The following is a 16,749-nucleotide window of genomic DNA, read 5'->3' as shown; positions in this document are numbered from 1 at the left end:
ATAATTAATTTGCATTTTATTGTATGAAATAAGTATTTGATCACCTACCAACCAGTAATAATTCCAGCTCTCACAGACCTGTTAGTTTTTCTTTAAGAAGCCCTCCTATTCTCCACTCATTACCTGTATTAACTGCACCAGTTTGAACTCGTTACCTTTATAAAAGACACACTCCACACACTCAATCAATCAGACCCCAACCTCTCCACAATGGGCAAGACCAAAGAGCTTTTTTTTATTTTTATTATTTATTTTTTGGCTGTGAGAGTCAATTTATTTAAGCCCGCTGATTTAGGTGAATTTACCCTTGAACGTGTCACCTTAACCATCAACGCAACAATTGCCCCCCCTGAGAGATTTGGCAGGAGCCGCCACTGATGCCCTCATCTCTCTCTGAAGATCCCTCCTTGAGCAGGGGATCCAATCCAGGATTGAGGGGGGCGATGGTCTCTGATTAATCCAGTTTGAGTCCTGTTGGAAGGCCTGATGTGGACTCCCCTGTGTGTGGCAGTCTGTCCTGCGATCCTTGCTGAATGGTTGATGCCACCTTGTCCACTTCTATGCCATATTGGGTATCTACGGCTGATGATCGCTCAAGCTTGGCATGTTCAGGCTGGGTGCTATCCCTTTTCTTGTCATTAGAGGGCAGGCTGCCCCTGTCTGCCTGGGCCCTGGTGGTCTTCCTTAGTGCATTGCCCTTCATCATAGCCAACAGGTGGTCCAACATGATGCAGCCCTCCTCCTGGACTGGGGGGGCTTTACGAATTATTTTTCCGTTCTCCCCCCTCGGTCTCTTGGCGTCATCCTCCTCTTGCTGTTTCTTCCTCTTCTCTGCCTTGATGGCCTGCTCTCTCCAGGTCTGGTTTTCCTTGATTGCTTTAAGGAAGAGTCCTCTGAAGGTCTTGATGGTGTTGAACAGCTCCTCTAGTGAGAGGCGGGACGTGTCCTCACACAGATACTCTGCTAGCTCTTCCTTCTTCTTTTTGATGGAGGCAAAGAGCTCCTGCAGCTTCTCACAGGCCTCCAGGTTCCCCTTCATAGCAGTGAGATACTGCTGCTTGATATCCTCCTGAGAAGAAGAGGACACTTTTTTCTCAGAACCCTTCAACCGTTTGACCAGTGAGCTCGACTCTGCCTGAATAGAATCCACATTTATTCTAGCAGCCTTTTCACAGATCTCTAGATCATCCGGAAGGTTCAGCAAGTCAGCATGGGTTTTCTCCGCCTCCTCCAGGATGTGATGGAGCAATGTGATACGGGACTTGTTGGCTTTGGTATCTGTGAGCTTCAGCAAGGTGCTGATCTTGAAGCCATCTGCATTGCCTATGTGACTCCCATAGTTGAGGAAGTTTCCAATGTCAAGTATGAGCTTGCAGAAACTTGGAAGGCGGGTGCTCTCCTTCAAACTCTCACAGGCTGCGTCCAGCAGCTCAGCTTTGGGTTGCAGCATCTTTAACACAGAAGGGGTCTCCTCACAGAGAAGCATGCACTCGATCCTCATGGTGTAGCATGAAACTGATAGGAGCTCGAGGTAGAACCGATCCACACCGGCCAGCTTCTCTATCTCCCCTTGGTATGACTTGAGGTTCTCAATCTCATGTTTCTCCGGCAGTAACGTCTGCATCTGTTTCAGCACCTCGACGTCAAACTTGGAACGGTCCCCATTTTGGATCATAGCTACAAAGTCTTTATGTGAGCATCTGAACTGCTTCAAGAATATGTTCAAATCTAGATTTTTCTTGGCATCAATGAAGGATATCTCTTTGGGCTCTCGTTTGACCGTAGTGTTGGTACTTTTGGCCTTTGAGTCAGTCACTGGCAGACAGAAGAGCTCCTCAATGCTGGAGTAGTCAGGTTCCAGGGAATCAGACTGCACTGACGACCACATGGATTGGCTTTCAGACACCACTCTGGAGGGCAGCTTCTGCCAGTTGAGCTTCTTCATGCGCAGTGTGGGACAGCGGCTGGCCTTGGGGAGAGGAGCGTTCTGGGGCACAATAATACCTCCTCCAATACCTGGGGGAGGGGGTGGTGGGGGAGGGGGGCCCATACCAGGCAGGGGAGGGGGAGGTGGGGGGCCCATACCAGGCAGGGGAGGGGGAGGTGGGGGGCCCATACCAGGCAGGGGAGGGGGAGGAGGTGGACCTCCCTGCCCCATCCCTGGTAGAGGTGGTGGAGGAGGAGGTGGCATCCCAGGTAAAGGAGGAGGTGGTGGGGGTGCACCATAAGTGGTGCCTGGCAGGGGTGGGGGTGGGGGAGGAGGAGGGTTTGGGGTAGCAGCAGGAAGTGGAGGGGGAGGAGGGGGAGGAGGGGGAGTTACGGAAGCCATGTCTGATTGGTTGGTTGTGCTGCCGAGCAAGTCTGTCTGGATTGCCCTGTTGGTGGTCTTGGTCTTGGGACTGGCTGAGATCTGTTGTCTCTTGGAAGAGAGCAGGCGCTCCATCAAACGTTCAGCGGAGTCCATTTGTGAGTCGTGGGCCAGCAGAGTGGCACGGACAGCCAGGGCCTCCAGGGTCAGCCACACGTCTCCCCGTCCTGGAGCCACCAGCAGCAGAGCCTGCAGGATGGACAGCAGCTGGACAGAGGCTGGGGAGCTGCTCACTTTGGTGAGGAGGGAGGTGAAGACCTCCTGGTGACTGCTCATGTCGATGCCTCCGTACACCCTCTCCATCTCCTCCGCATCCTCGGCCATGGAATCCTCAAAGGCCTCACACTGGATGTTCAGGTCCAGGTCCTCAGTCTCCCTGTTACATAAACACACATGCACATATGCACGCACACGCACACACAACATAGGTATTGATGTTTGGGAAATCTTACAGAAAGTGACTGTGACTGTTGTTCCACCAACATTTGATTAGCATTTAATGCATCCCACACCTACCTCAGCATTGGCAGTATATCCAAAACTGGAAAATACATAATTAAGATGAATCCCAGTACTTTCAATATCTCAATATCTCTATATTATCTCAATGGCCAATGCACACAGTGTTTTTGTAGCACTGTCAAATGTTGCAAATGTTGTAATAGTTTCTTATTGCATCACAATGGGACAATTGGAAAAACTTCAACATTCTAAATTGCCTGACACAGAAGAGCTTGCCTTGAAAACGCCTTGTCTAATGGTTTCTATTTTATTTTTTTAAATATTTTTTTTACTTTCTTTTTATTGAGATGTTACAGATATACAAAAATAATACTTTTCAGTTTTGGTTTGTTTTTACACAAAACACAAACATGTCCCAACCCCCCCCCCCCCCCCCCCACAAAATCCCAAGTGGTGCATCCCAGGACGAAGGATATAAATAAACAACAATAAATAATAATAATAATAATAACAGTGGTGATAGGTAATGAAGACAGTACAGGTAAGTAATCAAAGAGATAAAGAGAAATAAAGTGCAATTCATTTGTAAGTGAGGATAGATGAGATGGTCGTGTTGGTCTGTGATACCATGTCTGTTATGATTGTAATATGTCCCTCTCTAGAACGAGATGATGTATCTCTAGGGGTTTATCCTGATAAATAGATTCACAACATATGTCATCACTCAGCATCCAGCGCACTTGCATTGTCAGGGAGGGTTTTTAGTTTGTTGAAATAGGATATTATTGGGTTCCAGGTGAAATAAAAGCGGTCTTTGGACCCCCTAAGTGTATATTTAATCTTTTCAAGTTTCAAGTGAAGCATAAGGTCAGTCAACCATAAGGAGGAATTCGGTGGTTTGGGGGATGTCCAACAAAGCAAAATCCTCCGTCGAGCAAGTAGAGTGGCAAATGCCACAATGTCTTTATGCTTGTTAATAATCTGTTGGTCAGTTGGCGCTATGCCAAAGATAGCTGAGTAGGCGTTAGGTTGCAGGTTCAGATCTAGTGCCTGTGAGAGGGTCCTGAAAACTGCTGACCAATAATCAAATAATAAGGGACATGACCAAAACATGTGTGTTAGCGTTGCCGGAGCGTTATGACATCTGCTACAATTCTCATCCACGTCAGGATAGATTCTGGCTAGCCTAGATTTGGAAAGGTGAATTCGGTGCAAGACCTTAAATTGGATTACGCCTAGTCTAGCACATGATGTGCTCCCGTTAACTCTCGTCAGAGCCTCAGTCCAGGAGTCATCGGGTATTACGTCCCCTAGCTCCTCCTGCCATTTCTCTTTAATTTTGTGGAGGGAAGTGTCTCCGAGGGATGATATGCTAGAGTAAATACTTGATATTAGGCCTTTTAGATTGGGAGGAATTTGGAGGATATCATCTATAGCAGAAGGTTGTGGTGCATTTGGGAAGTTTGGATCCAAACTTTTAATGAAATGTCGGACCTGGAGGTATCGAAAATAACTTGAGCGGGGAAGGTTGAATTTTTGAGAGAGGTGATTAAAGGTCGAGAAGACGCCCTCAGTATAGAGATCTTTAAATTTGGAGAGACCGAGTCTTTTCCATAAGGCGAAAGCATTGTCTATTCTGGCGGGGACAAAAAGGTGGTTATTGCAGATAGGGGCTAGGTTGGAGAAATCTTTTAAACCAAAGTGGCGTCGAAATTGTGACCATATTCATAATGTATTAACAACAACAGGGTTAGAGGTGTAGTGTGGGGCAGATAGAGGGAGTTTGGAGGTAATCAAGGCGGAGAGGGATGTTGAAAGACATGACTCATTTTCTATTTCGCACCAAGACGGCTGTGGTGAATGGACCCAGTATATGATTTTCTGAATATTGGCAGCCCAGTGATAATAAAGCAAATTTGGTAGGCCCAGTCCGCCCTGGGACCGATGTCGCTGTAGAAGTCTTTTCTGTATTCTAGGGACTTTACCCCCCCCAAATGAAAGATGATATGGACTTATCTATGGACGAGAAGAAGGACTTTGGGAGGAATATAGGGAGACATTGGAAAAGGTAGAGGAATCGGGGTAGAACGTTCATCTTAATGCTTAATACAGTTGATCTTCCCTGCAAGTGATAAATTAATGGACCTCCATTTCTGTAAATCATCTTTTAATTTATTAACAAGGGGCGTGAAGTTTTTTTCATGTAGTTTAGAGAAGGACCGTGTAATATTAATTCCCAAATATTTGAAGCCAGATTTAGACAAATGGAAGGGCAAGTCACATTGTGGGATTGCGAGATCTAGGTTGTTCACTGGAAAACATTCGCTCTTAGTGAGGTTGATCTTGTATCCCGAAAAGCTACCAAATCTATGCAGCATCTGAACTATATGGGAAATGCATTGCACCGGTTCAGATACATACAACAGTAAGTCGTCGGCATATAGCGCCACCTTGTGTTCCTTCCCCCATCTAGAAATTCCATTTATTATTGGAGAAGATTTTAACATGATAGACAGAGGTTCGATGGCGAATGAGAATAGGAGTGGGCTCAGCGGGCACCCCTGGCGTGTCCCTCTCGACAATGAGAAAAATGTGGAGCGTTTCCCGTTCGTAACTACCGATGCCTTAGGACAGGGGTCGGCAATAGGCGGCCCGTGGGCCATTGCTGGCCCGTCACCAATAATATTTGGCCCAGCAGATTATTTTGAGAATCCACTTTTTATTTTTTATTTTTTTTATTTTTTTATAATAATATCGGACCGACAGTCCCACATATAGCGCCTATAATGTCCGAATAGAGAATCGAACTCCACCTGAATAATGCTTATTGTACTTTTATCCATGTTGAGAGTGAATGACACAGGGACAGACAATCAGGCAGCAAGGTGCACCGAAGCGCACTGACGCTGAACCCCTCAGAGTGAATCATAAGCAGGTGGACAACGCGTCACGGTGCTGAAATAGCCGACATACCGTGTGTGGTTTGAACAAAATAACACGAGCTCAGTAAGCCATTCAAACGTAATGTTTACGTATATGTGACTGCAACACACATATGAACAGTAACAACGCAAATTCTGTTTAATTTTCTGAAAAACATTGAAAACAAAATCGGCGCAAACAAAAAGCATCTCCCATCGGTCAGTATTTGCTTGATATCTGGTGATATTGACGTCACTTTAATCCACAGGCAGTTCTCAAGGTTTTTATGCATCCATCGATTCCTCTCGTGCGTCTTTATCGCATTCATTGACGAAAAGGACGACTCGCGTATAGAAAGGGAACATTGTGAGCACGGAAAATGTCTCTCACAACGGCTTTGCATTGATGAAACCAGGTAGGATGAACGTATAGTTCGCTGTCCATTCCTCTTTAAATGCCCTGTTTCCACCGTCAACTTTCCTCTTTAGACCTTTGGAGAGTGACATTATGTTTCTCTTGCTAGCAGGTTAAATGTTTGGCTAACTTCACCCGGCACGCAAACAACCAATCCAATAATAATAATGTGACCTTGTCTGGGAGGAGGGGGGAATAATTATCAGAATGAAACTGTTACATAATTATTAGAATAAGTTAGGCTACGCTACATCGTCAGTCCACACATTTATTATTCAAAAATATGGAAAAGTGTGAAACTACGTTTCAACGTTGTTGAGAATCACAACACAAACTCGCTAATCAAGCCAAAATACTGCAACATAATGGATTGGACAGCTACCTAGTTAACTAGAACACTACTTTACATTGTTAGCAGGTTCACAAAACAAGCTGTGTTAGTTGACTAGCGATGTGTACAGTCGAAAGAAAAGTCAAAGCATTAGAACGTGTCACATTTTAAAACAATCAATTACTTAAATTAGCCTTTGATTATGTTCGGGCCCGCCATCTAGTGGCTCAAAAAAAAATTGGCCCGAGGCCAAACCTAATTGCCGACCCCTGCCTTAGGAGATGAGTATAGTAGTCTGATCCATGCAATAAAAGTGGGTCCAAAGCCAAAAGCTTTCAGACATTCAAATAAGTACGCCCACTCCACTCTGTCAAAAGCCTTCTCCGCATCCAGGGAGAGAACCACCTCAGGTACCTCCTCGGACGTAGGAGAATGTACGACATTTAGAAGGTTTCGGATGTTAGAGAATGAGTGGCGGCCCAGCATGAAGCCAGTTTGATCAGGGGAGATCACCTCGTCTGTGACGGACTCTAGACGCCGGGCGAGTGCTTTAGCTAATATCTTGACATCGCTGTTGAGCAGCGAGATGGGGCGATGTGAACCACACTCCGTTCTGTCTTTCCCTGGTTTCGGTAAAAGGGTTATGAATGCCTCTGTTAGCGTCTGTGGCAGGGCCTCATTATCCATTGAGTCATTGAACATTTCTAAGATGAGCGGAGTTAATTTGGTTGAGAATTTTTTGTAGAATTCGATGGGGTATCCATCAGGGCCCGGGGCCTTACTACTTTGCATAGCTGTGATTGCATTATAAATGTCGGTGTCTTGGAAGGGTAGTTCAAGTTCTGCTTTATGAACAGGGTTGATAACAGGGGCATTTAAATTTGTGAAGAAATGTTGCATATTGGTATCATCATTGGGTGCCTCAGAAGTGTACAATTTGGAATAAAATGCCCTAAAAGTCTCATTGATTTCGAGGGGGTCAGTTGTAAGCTCCCCATTTTCTCTTTTAATTTGTGGAATCTGTTGGTCAGAGGATTTACATTTTAATTGATGCGCTAACATTCTACCAGCCTTTTCCCCATGCTCATAAACAAAGCCTCGTGATTTCAGCAGCATACGTTCTGTCTTATCGGATGTTAATAACTCGTATTTGGCTTTGAGATTCAGCTTATTTTTGTAAAGCTCCGGGGTGGGAGAGTCAGAGTATTGATGATCTATGTCAATCATTGAGTTGAGAAGTTGCTCCTGTTCTTGCCTCCTAGCTTTGTTCAGCCTAGATGTGTATGCAATAATGTCCCCCCTTATTACTACTTTAAGGGTCTGCCAGAGCAGGGAGGGAGAAACAGTGTCGTCCCTATTGGTTTCCAAAAAATTGTCTATGGCAGTTGAAATCATTTGGCAGAATTCTTTATCTGTTAGTAGTGTGGTATCAAGTCTCCATGGAGCGCGGTCAGAGTAGTTAAGTGGGAAGGACAGATCCAATAGTACTGGGGCATGGTCAGATTCAATTATGGTTGAATATTCTACGTTTTTGACAAAGGGAAGTAGTGTTCTGTCTATAAAGAAGTAATCAATTCTGCTATACGAATGGTGGACGTGTGAAAAAAACGAGAATTTTTTATCGTGAGGAAATTGGAAGCGCCATGGATCGACACATCCAATTTGGTCCATGAACGCTGACAACATTTTAGCTAGGTATGTCCCGATCCCACTTTTTCACTACCGATACCGATACCTGGGCTTCGGGTATCGGCGATACCGATACCGATCCGATATTTGTATACATTTTTTGACCCCTGAATATTATATATATATATATATTTTTTTTTTCCTAACACCAGGGGAGCCACCCCTCCTAAATTTCGTTGTTTGGTACCTGTACTGTAGCAATGACAATAAAGACCATTCATTCATTCATTCATTCAAATACCTCCCCAGTATATAGTCCACACCAACAACAGTTAAATTAAAGACTGCCAGCCTTTATTAAAGCAACAAAAATAGTACTCTGCAGTACTCAGTGACCGTATGTCAATATTTTTTTTAAAATAATGTTACTTTTCATTTGCACCTGATGCTGGCCCATTAGGGGTAACTTATAACTAATGCCCTCGATATTTTGATGTTTTACTTTCAGACGAGCCTTGTCTGTGCCATCTTAAAGCCACTATTCTCTGTTCAACGATAGTAACCCCCTTGACGCTTGATCTGCACCTGATGCTGGCCCTAGAGGGCAGATTATGACGTCAGTTTTATTTTTTAACACTTTCTGTGTAACAAGCATACATTTCTCTACTCTTTCTCTTTTCTTGAACTGAATTGGTGCTTTGTGCTTCAGGTCCTGTGGAGACAACTTTCCCTGGTCATGCTTGCTGTGTCCCTAGGCACATCCATGACCATGTAGTGTCTAGTCTCGTGGTTCCAACCATGGAGGTAGAAAATCGGTGGACAGGCTTATTGTAATGCATGGAATCGAATGAGGAATATAAAAACACACGACGTCCTTCGATTTCTGCCTCAACCAGCCTCGGTGTGAACCCGTGCCAACCCCCTGCACGCTGGTCTCAACAAGTCTCTGTTGGCAGGAACTGGCAGGGGAGCTTTTTTGGCGCTTGTCAGTTTCACGTTTTAGTGTATCCTCAATTTAAGCCCAATCCTTTCCACAGCCACAGGCTGCTCTCTCTACTTAACTCCTCAGAGAAGCTAAATCCTGCTCCACCACATTTACCAGTTGTCAAGGACATCGGCTACTTGAATCGTACATTAAATCTTTTGATCTGTGTTTTATTTCGGTAACTACAGTGGGGAGAACAAGTATTTGATACACTGCTGATTTTGCAGGTTTTCCCACTTAGAAAGAATGTAGAGGTCTGTAATTTTTATCATAGGTACACTTCAACTGTGAGAGACGGAATCTAAAACAAAAATCCAGAAAATCACATTGTATGACTTTTAAATAATTAATTTGCATTTTATTGTATGAAATAAGTATTTGATCACCTACCAACCAGTAATAATTCCAGCTCTCACAGACCTGTTAGTTTTTCTTTAAGAAGCCCTCCTATTCTCCACTCATTACCTGTATTAACTGCACCAGTTTGAACTCGTTACCTTTATAAAAGACACACTCCACACACTCAATCAATCAGACCCCAACCTCTCCACAATGGGCAAGACCAAAGAGCTTTTTTTTATTTTTATTATTTATTTTTTGGCTGTGAGAGTCAATTTATTTAAGCCCGCTGATTTAGGTGAATTTACCCTTGAACGTGTCACCTTAACCATCAACGCAACAATTGCCCCCCCTGAGAGATTTGGCAGGAGCCGCCACTGATGCCCTCATCTCTCTCTGAAGATCCCTCCTTGAGCAGGGGATCCAATCCAGGATTGAGGGGGGCGATGGTCTCTGATTAATCCAGTTTGAGTCCTGTTGGAAGGCCTGATGTGGACTCCCCTGTGTGTGGCAGTCTGTCCTGCGATCCTTGCTGAATGGTTGATGCCACCTTGTCCACTTCTATGCCATATTGGGTATCTACGGCTGATGATCGCTCAAGCTTGGCATGTTCAGGCTGGGTGCTATCCCTTTTCTTGTCATTAGAGGGCAGGCTGCCCCTGTCTGCCTGGGCCCTGGTGGTCTTCCTTAGTGCATTGCCCTTCATCATAGCCAACAGGTGGTCCAACATGATGCAGCCCTCCTCCTGGACTGGGGGGGCTTTACGAATTATTTTTCCGTTCTCCCCCCTCGGTCTCTTGGCGTCATCCTCCTCTTGCTGTTTCTTCCTCTTCTCTGCCTTGATGGCCTGCTCTCTCCAGGTCTGGTTTTCCTTGATTGCTTTAAGGAAGAGTCCTCTGAAGGTCTTGATGGTGTTGAACAGCTCCTCTAGTGAGAGGCGGGACGTGTCCTCACACAGATACTCTGCTAGCTCTTCCTTCTTCTTTTTGATGGAGGCAAAGAGCTCCTGCAGCTTCTCACAGGCCTCCAGGTTCCCCTTCATAGCAGTGAGATACTGCTGCTTGATATCCTCCTGAGAAGAAGAGGACACTTTTTTCTCAGAACCCTTCAACCGTTTGACCAGTGAGCTCGACTCTGCCTGAATAGAATCCACATTTATTCTAGCAGCCTTTTCACAGATCTCTAGATCATCCGGAAGGTTCAGCAAGTCAGCATGGGTTTTCTCCGCCTCCTCCAGGATGTGATGGAGCAATGTGATACGGGACTTGTTGGCTTTGGTATCTGTGAGCTTCAGCAAGGTGCTGATCTTGAAGCCATCTGCATTGCCTATGTGACTCCCATAGTTGAGGAAGTTTCCAATGTCAAGTATGAGCTTGCAGAAACTTGGAAGGCGGGTGCTCTCCTTCAAACTCTCACAGGCTGCGTCCAGCAGCTCAGCTTTGGGTTGCAGCATCTTTAACACAGAAGGGGTCTCCTCACAGAGAAGCATGCACTCGATCCTCATGGTGTAGCATGAAACTGATAGGAGCTCGAGGTAGAACCGATCCACACCGGCCAGCTTCTCTATCTCCCCTTGGTATGACTTGAGGTTCTCAATCTCATGTTTCTCCGGCAGTAACGTCTGCATCTGTTTCAGCACCTCGACGTCAAACTTGGAACGGTCCCCATTTTGGATCATAGCTACAAAGTCTTTATGTGAGCATCTGAACTGCTTCAAGAATATGTTCAAATCTAGATTTTTCTTGGCATCAATGAAGGATATCTCTTTGGGCTCTCGTTTGACCGTAGTGTTGGTACTTTTGGCCTTTGAGTCAGTCACTGGCAGACAGAAGAGCTCCTCAATGCTGGAGTAGTCAGGTTCCAGGGAATCAGACTGCACTGACGACCACATGGATTGGCTTTCAGACACCACTCTGGAGGGCAGCTTCTGCCAGTTGAGCTTCTTCATGCGCAGTGTGGGACAGCGGCTGGCCTTGGGGAGAGGAGCGTTCTGGGGCACAATAATACCTCCTCCAATACCTGGGGGAGGGGGTGGTGGGGGAGGGGGGCCCATACCAGGCAGGGGAGGGGGAGGTGGGGGGCCCATACCAGGCAGGGGAGGGGGAGGTGGGGGGCCCATACCAGGCAGGGGAGGGGGAGGAGGTGGACCTCCCTGCCCCATCCCTGGTAGAGGTGGTGGAGGAGGAGGTGGCATCCCAGGTAAAGGAGGAGGTGGTGGGGGTGCACCATAAGTGGTGCCTGGCAGGGGTGGGGGTGGGGGAGGAGGAGGGTTTGGGGTAGCAGCAGGAAGTGGAGGGGGAGGAGGGGGAGGAGGGGGAGTTACGGAAGCCATGTCTGATTGGTTGGTTGTGCTGCCGAGCAAGTCTGTCTGGATTGCCCTGTTGGTGGTCTTGGTCTTGGGACTGGCTGAGATCTGTTGTCTCTTGGAAGAGAGCAGGCGCTCCATCAAACGTTCAGCGGAGTCCATTTGTGAGTCGTGGGCCAGCAGAGTGGCACGGACAGCCAGGGCCTCCAGGGTCAGCCACACGTCTCCCCGTCCTGGAGCCACCAGCAGCAGAGCCTGCAGGATGGACAGCAGCTGGACAGAGGCTGGGGAGCTGCTCACTTTGGTGAGGAGGGAGGTGAAGACCTCCTGGTGACTGCTCATGTCGATGCCTCCGTACACCCTCTCCATCTCCTCCGCATCCTCGGCCATGGAATCCTCAAAGGCCTCACACTGGATGTTCAGGTCCAGGTCCTCAGTCTCCCTGTTACATAAACACACATGCACATATGCACGCACACGCACACACAACATAGGTATTGATGTTTGGGAAATCTTACAGAAAGTGACTGTGACTGTTGTTCCACCAACATTTGATTAGCATTTAATGCATCCCACACCTACCTCAGCATTGGCAGTATATCCAAAACTGGAAAATACATAATTAAGATGAATCCCAGTACTTTCAATATCTCAATATCTCTATATTATCTCAATGGCCAATGCACACAGTGTTTTTGTAGCACTGTCAAATGTTGCAAATGTTGTAATAGTTTCTTATTGCATCACAATGGGACAATTGGAAAAACTTCAACATTCTAAATTGCCTGACACAGAAGAGCTTGCCTTGAAAACGCCTTGTCTAATGGTTTCTATTTTATTTTTTTAAATATTTTTTTTACTTTCTTTTTATTGAGATGTTACAGATATACAAAAATAATACTTTTCAGTTTTGGTTTGTTTTTACACAAAACACAAACATGTCCCAACCCCCCCCCCCCCCCCCCCCCACAAAATCCCAAGTGGTGCATCCCAGGACGAAGGATATAAATAAACAACAATAAATAATAATAATAATAATAACAGTGGTGATAGGTAATGAAGACAGTACAGGTAAGTAATCAAAGAGATAAAGAGAAATAAAGTGCAATTCATTTGTAAGTGAGGATAGATGAGATGGTCGTGTTGGTCTGTGATACCATGTCTGTTATGATTGTAATATGTCCCTCTCTAGAACGAGATGATGTATCTCTAGGGGTTTATCCTGATAAATAGATTCACAACATATGTCATCACTCAGCATCCAGCGCACTTGCATTGTCAGGGAGGGTTTTTAGTTTGTTGAAATAGGATATTATTGGGTTCCAGGTGAAATAAAAGCGGTCTTTGGACCCCCTAAGTGTATATTTAATCTTTTCAAGTTTCAAGTGAAGCATAAGGTCAGTCAACCATAAGGAGGAATTCGGTGGTTTGGGGGATGTCCAACAAAGCAAAATCCTCCGTCGAGCAAGTAGAGTGGCAAATGCCACAATGTCTTTATGCTTGTTAATAATCTGTTGGTCAGTTGGCGCTATGCCAAAGATAGCTGAGTAGGCGTTAGGTTGCAGGTTCAGATCTAGTGCCTGTGAGAGGGTCCTGAAAACTGCTGACCAATAATCAAATAATAAGGGACATGACCAAAACATGTGTGTTAGCGTTGCCGGAGCGTTATGACATCTGCTACAATTCTCATCCACGTCAGGATAGATTCTGGCTAGCCTAGATTTGGAAAGGTGAATTCGGTGCAAGACCTTAAATTGGATTACGCCTAGTCTAGCACATGATGTGCTCCCGTTAACTCTCGTCAGAGCCTCAGTCCAGGAGTCATCGGGTATTACGTCCCCTAGCTCCTCCTGCCATTTCTCTTTAATTTTGTGGAGGGAAGTGTCTCCGAGGGATGATATGCTAGAGTAAATACTTGATATTAGGCCTTTTAGATTGGGAGGAATTTGGAGGATATCATCTATAGCAGAAGGTTGTGGTGCATTTGGGAAGTTTGGATCCAAACTTTTAATGAAATGTCGGACCTGGAGGTATCGAAAATAACTTGAGCGGGGAAGGTTGAATTTTTGAGAGAGGTGATTAAAGGTCGAGAAGACGCCCTCAGTATAGAGATCTTTAAATTTGGAGAGACCGAGTCTTTTCCATAAGGCGAAAGCATTGTCTATTCTGGCGGGGACAAAAAGGTGGTTATTGCAGATAGGGGCTAGGTTGGAGAAATCTTTTAAACCAAAGTGGCGTCGAAATTGTGACCATATTCGTAATGTATTAACAACAACAGGGTTAGAGGTGTAGTGTGGGGCAGATAGAGGGCGTTTGGAGGTAATCAAGGCGGAGAGGGATGTTGAAAGACATGACTCATTTTCTATTTCGCACCAAGACGGCTGTGGTGAATGGACCCAGTATATGATTTTCTGAATATTGGCAGCCCAGTGATAATAAAGCAAATTTGGTAGGCCCAGTCCGCCCTGGGACCGATGTCGCTGTAGAAGTCTTTTCTGTATTCTAGGGACTTTACCCCCCCCAAATGAAAGATGATATGGACTTATCTATGGACGAGAAGAAGGACTTTGGGAGGAATATAGGGAGACATTGGAAAAGGTAGAGGAATCGGGGTAGAACGTTCATCTTAATGCTTAATACAGTTGATCTTCCCTGCCAGTGATAAATTAATGGACCTCCATTTCTGTAAATCATCTTTTAATTTATTAACAAGGGGCGTGAAGTTTTTTTCATGTAGTTTAGAGAAGGACCGTGTAATATTAATTCCCAAATATTTGAAGCCAGATTTAGACAAATGGAAGGGCAAGTCACATTGTGGGATTGCGAGATCTAGGTTGTTCACTGGAAAACATTCGCTCTTAGTGAGGTTGATCTTGTATCCCGAAAAGCTACCAAATCTATGCAGCATCTGAACTATATGGGAAATGCATTGCACCGGTTCAGATACATACAACAGTAAGTCGTCGGCATATAGCGCCACCTTGTGTTCCTTCCCCCATCTAGAAATTCCATTTATTATTGGAGAAGATTTTAACATGATAGACAGAGGTTCGATGGCGAATGAGAATAGGAGTGGGCTCAGCGGGCACCCCTGGCGTGTCCCTCTCGACAATGAGAAAAATGTGGAGCGTTTCCCGTTCGTAACTACCGATGCCTTAGGACAGGGGTCGGCAATAGGCGGCCCGTGGGCCATTGCTGGCCCGTCACCAATAATATTTGGCCCAGCAGATTATTTTGAGAATCCACTTTTTATTTTTTATTTTTTTTATTTTTTTATAATAATATCGGACCGACAGTCCCACATATAGCGCCTATAATGTCCGAATAGAGAATCGAACTCCACCTGAATAATGCTTATTGTACTTTTATCCATGTTGAGAGTGAATGACACAGGGACAGACAATCAGGCAGCAAGGTGCACCGAAGCGCACTGACGCTGAACCCCTCAGAGTGAATCATAAGCAGGTGGACAACGCGTCACGGTGCTGAAATAGCCGACATACCGTGTGTGGTTTGAACAAAATAACACGAGCTCAGTAAGCCATTCAAACGTAATGTTTACGTATATGTGACTGCAACACACATATGAACAGTAACAACGCAAATTCTGTTTAATTTTCTGAAAAACATTGAAAACAAAATCGGCGCAAACAAAAAGCATCTCCCATCGGTCAGTATTTGCTTGATATCTGGTGATATTGACGTCACTTTAATCCACAGGCAGTTCTCAAGGTTTTTATGCATCCATCGATTCCTCTCGTGCGTCTTTATCGCATTCATTGACGAAAAGGACGACTCGCGTATAGAAAGGGAACATTGTGAGCACGGAAAATGTCTCTCACAACGGCTTTGCATTGATGAAACCAGGTAGGATGAACGTATAGTTCGCTGTCCATTCCTCTTTAAATGCCCTGTTTCCACCGTCAACTTTCCTCTTTAGACCTTTGGAGAGTGACATTATGTTTCTCTTGCTAGCAGGTTAAATGTTTGGCTAACTTCACCCGGCACGCAAACAACCAATCCAATAATAATAATGTGACCTTGTCTGGGAGGAGGGGGGAATAATTATCAGAATGAAACTGTTACATAATTATTAGAATAAGTTAGGCTACGCTACATCGTCAGTCCACACATTTATTATTCAAAAATATGGAAAAGTGTGAAACTACGTTTCAACGTTGTTGAGAATCACAACACAAACTCGCTAATCAAGCCAAAATACTGCAACATAATGGATTGGACAGCTACCTAGTTAACTAGAACACTACTTTACATTGTTAGCAGGTTCACAAAACAAGCTGTGTTAGTTGACTAGCGATGTGTACAGTCGAAAGAAAAGTCAAAGCATTAGAACGTGTCACATTTTAAAACAATCAATTACTTAAATTAGCCTTTGATTATGTTCGGGCCCGCCATCTAGTGGCTCAAAAAAAAATTGGCCCGAGGCCAAACCTAATTGCCGACCCCTGCCTTAGGAGATGAGTATAGTAGTCTGATCCATGCAATAAAAGTGGGTCCAAAGCCAAAAGCTTTCAGACATTCAAATAAGTACGCCCACTCCACTCTGTCAAAAGCCTTCTCCGCATCCAGGGAGAGAACCACCTCAGGTACCTCCTCGGACGTAGGAGAATGTACGACATTTAGAAGGTTTCGGATGTTAGAGAATGAGTGGCGGCCCAGCATGAAGCCAGTTTGATCAGGGGAGATCACCTCGTCTGTGACGGACTCTAGACGCCGGGCGAGTGCTTTAGCTAATATCTTGACATCGCTGTTGAGCAGCGAGATGGGGCGATGTGAACCACACTCCGTTCTGTCTTTCCCTGGTTTCGGTAAAAGGGTTATGAATGCCTCTGTTAGCGTCTGTGGCAGGGCCTCATTATCCATTGAGTCATTGAACATTTCTAAGATGAGCGGAGTTAATTTGGTTGAGAATTTTTTGTAGAATTCGATGGGGTATCCATCAGGGCCCGGGGCCTTACTACTTTGCATAGCTG

The 16,749-nt window shown here is 45.2% G+C and overlaps 2 protein-coding genes across 2 annotated transcripts in view; both read right to left on the bottom strand.

Moving 5' to 3' along the window:
* Positions 1-8,654, bottom strand: part of LOC308167931 (uncharacterized protein) — a gene marked incomplete at both ends in the record, with an annotated part of 51,357 nt that extends 42,703 nt beyond the window's left edge. Inside the window, 2 exons of the mRNA XM_080542410.1 lie at positions 617-2,744; positions 8,641-8,654. Coding sequence (XP_080398536.1) covers positions 617-2,744; positions 8,641-8,654 — 2,142 coding nt within the window. The remainder of the gene's footprint in view (positions 1-616; positions 2,745-8,640) is intronic.
* A 21-nt stretch (positions 8,655-8,675) lies between these two features.
* Positions 8,676-16,639, bottom strand: LOC308167930 (inverted formin-2-like; the record flags this gene model as incomplete). Its single annotated transcript, XM_080542409.1, has 3 exons — positions 8,676-8,723; positions 10,001-12,197; positions 16,314-16,639. The coding sequence occupies 3 exons, from the start codon at positions 16,637-16,639 to the stop codon at positions 8,676-8,678; spliced, it is 2,571 nt and encodes an 856-aa protein (XP_080398535.1).
* Between the last annotated feature and the right edge of the window lie 110 nt (positions 16,640-16,749).

This window comes from Nansenia antarctica (genome assembly GCF_963989245.1).
Source record: "Nansenia antarctica genome assembly, chromosome: 11".
Taxonomy (NCBI): domain Eukaryota; kingdom Metazoa; phylum Chordata; class Actinopteri; order Argentiniformes; family Microstomatidae; genus Nansenia; species Nansenia antarctica.
This window is presented reverse-complemented; position numbering and strand designations above follow the sequence as displayed.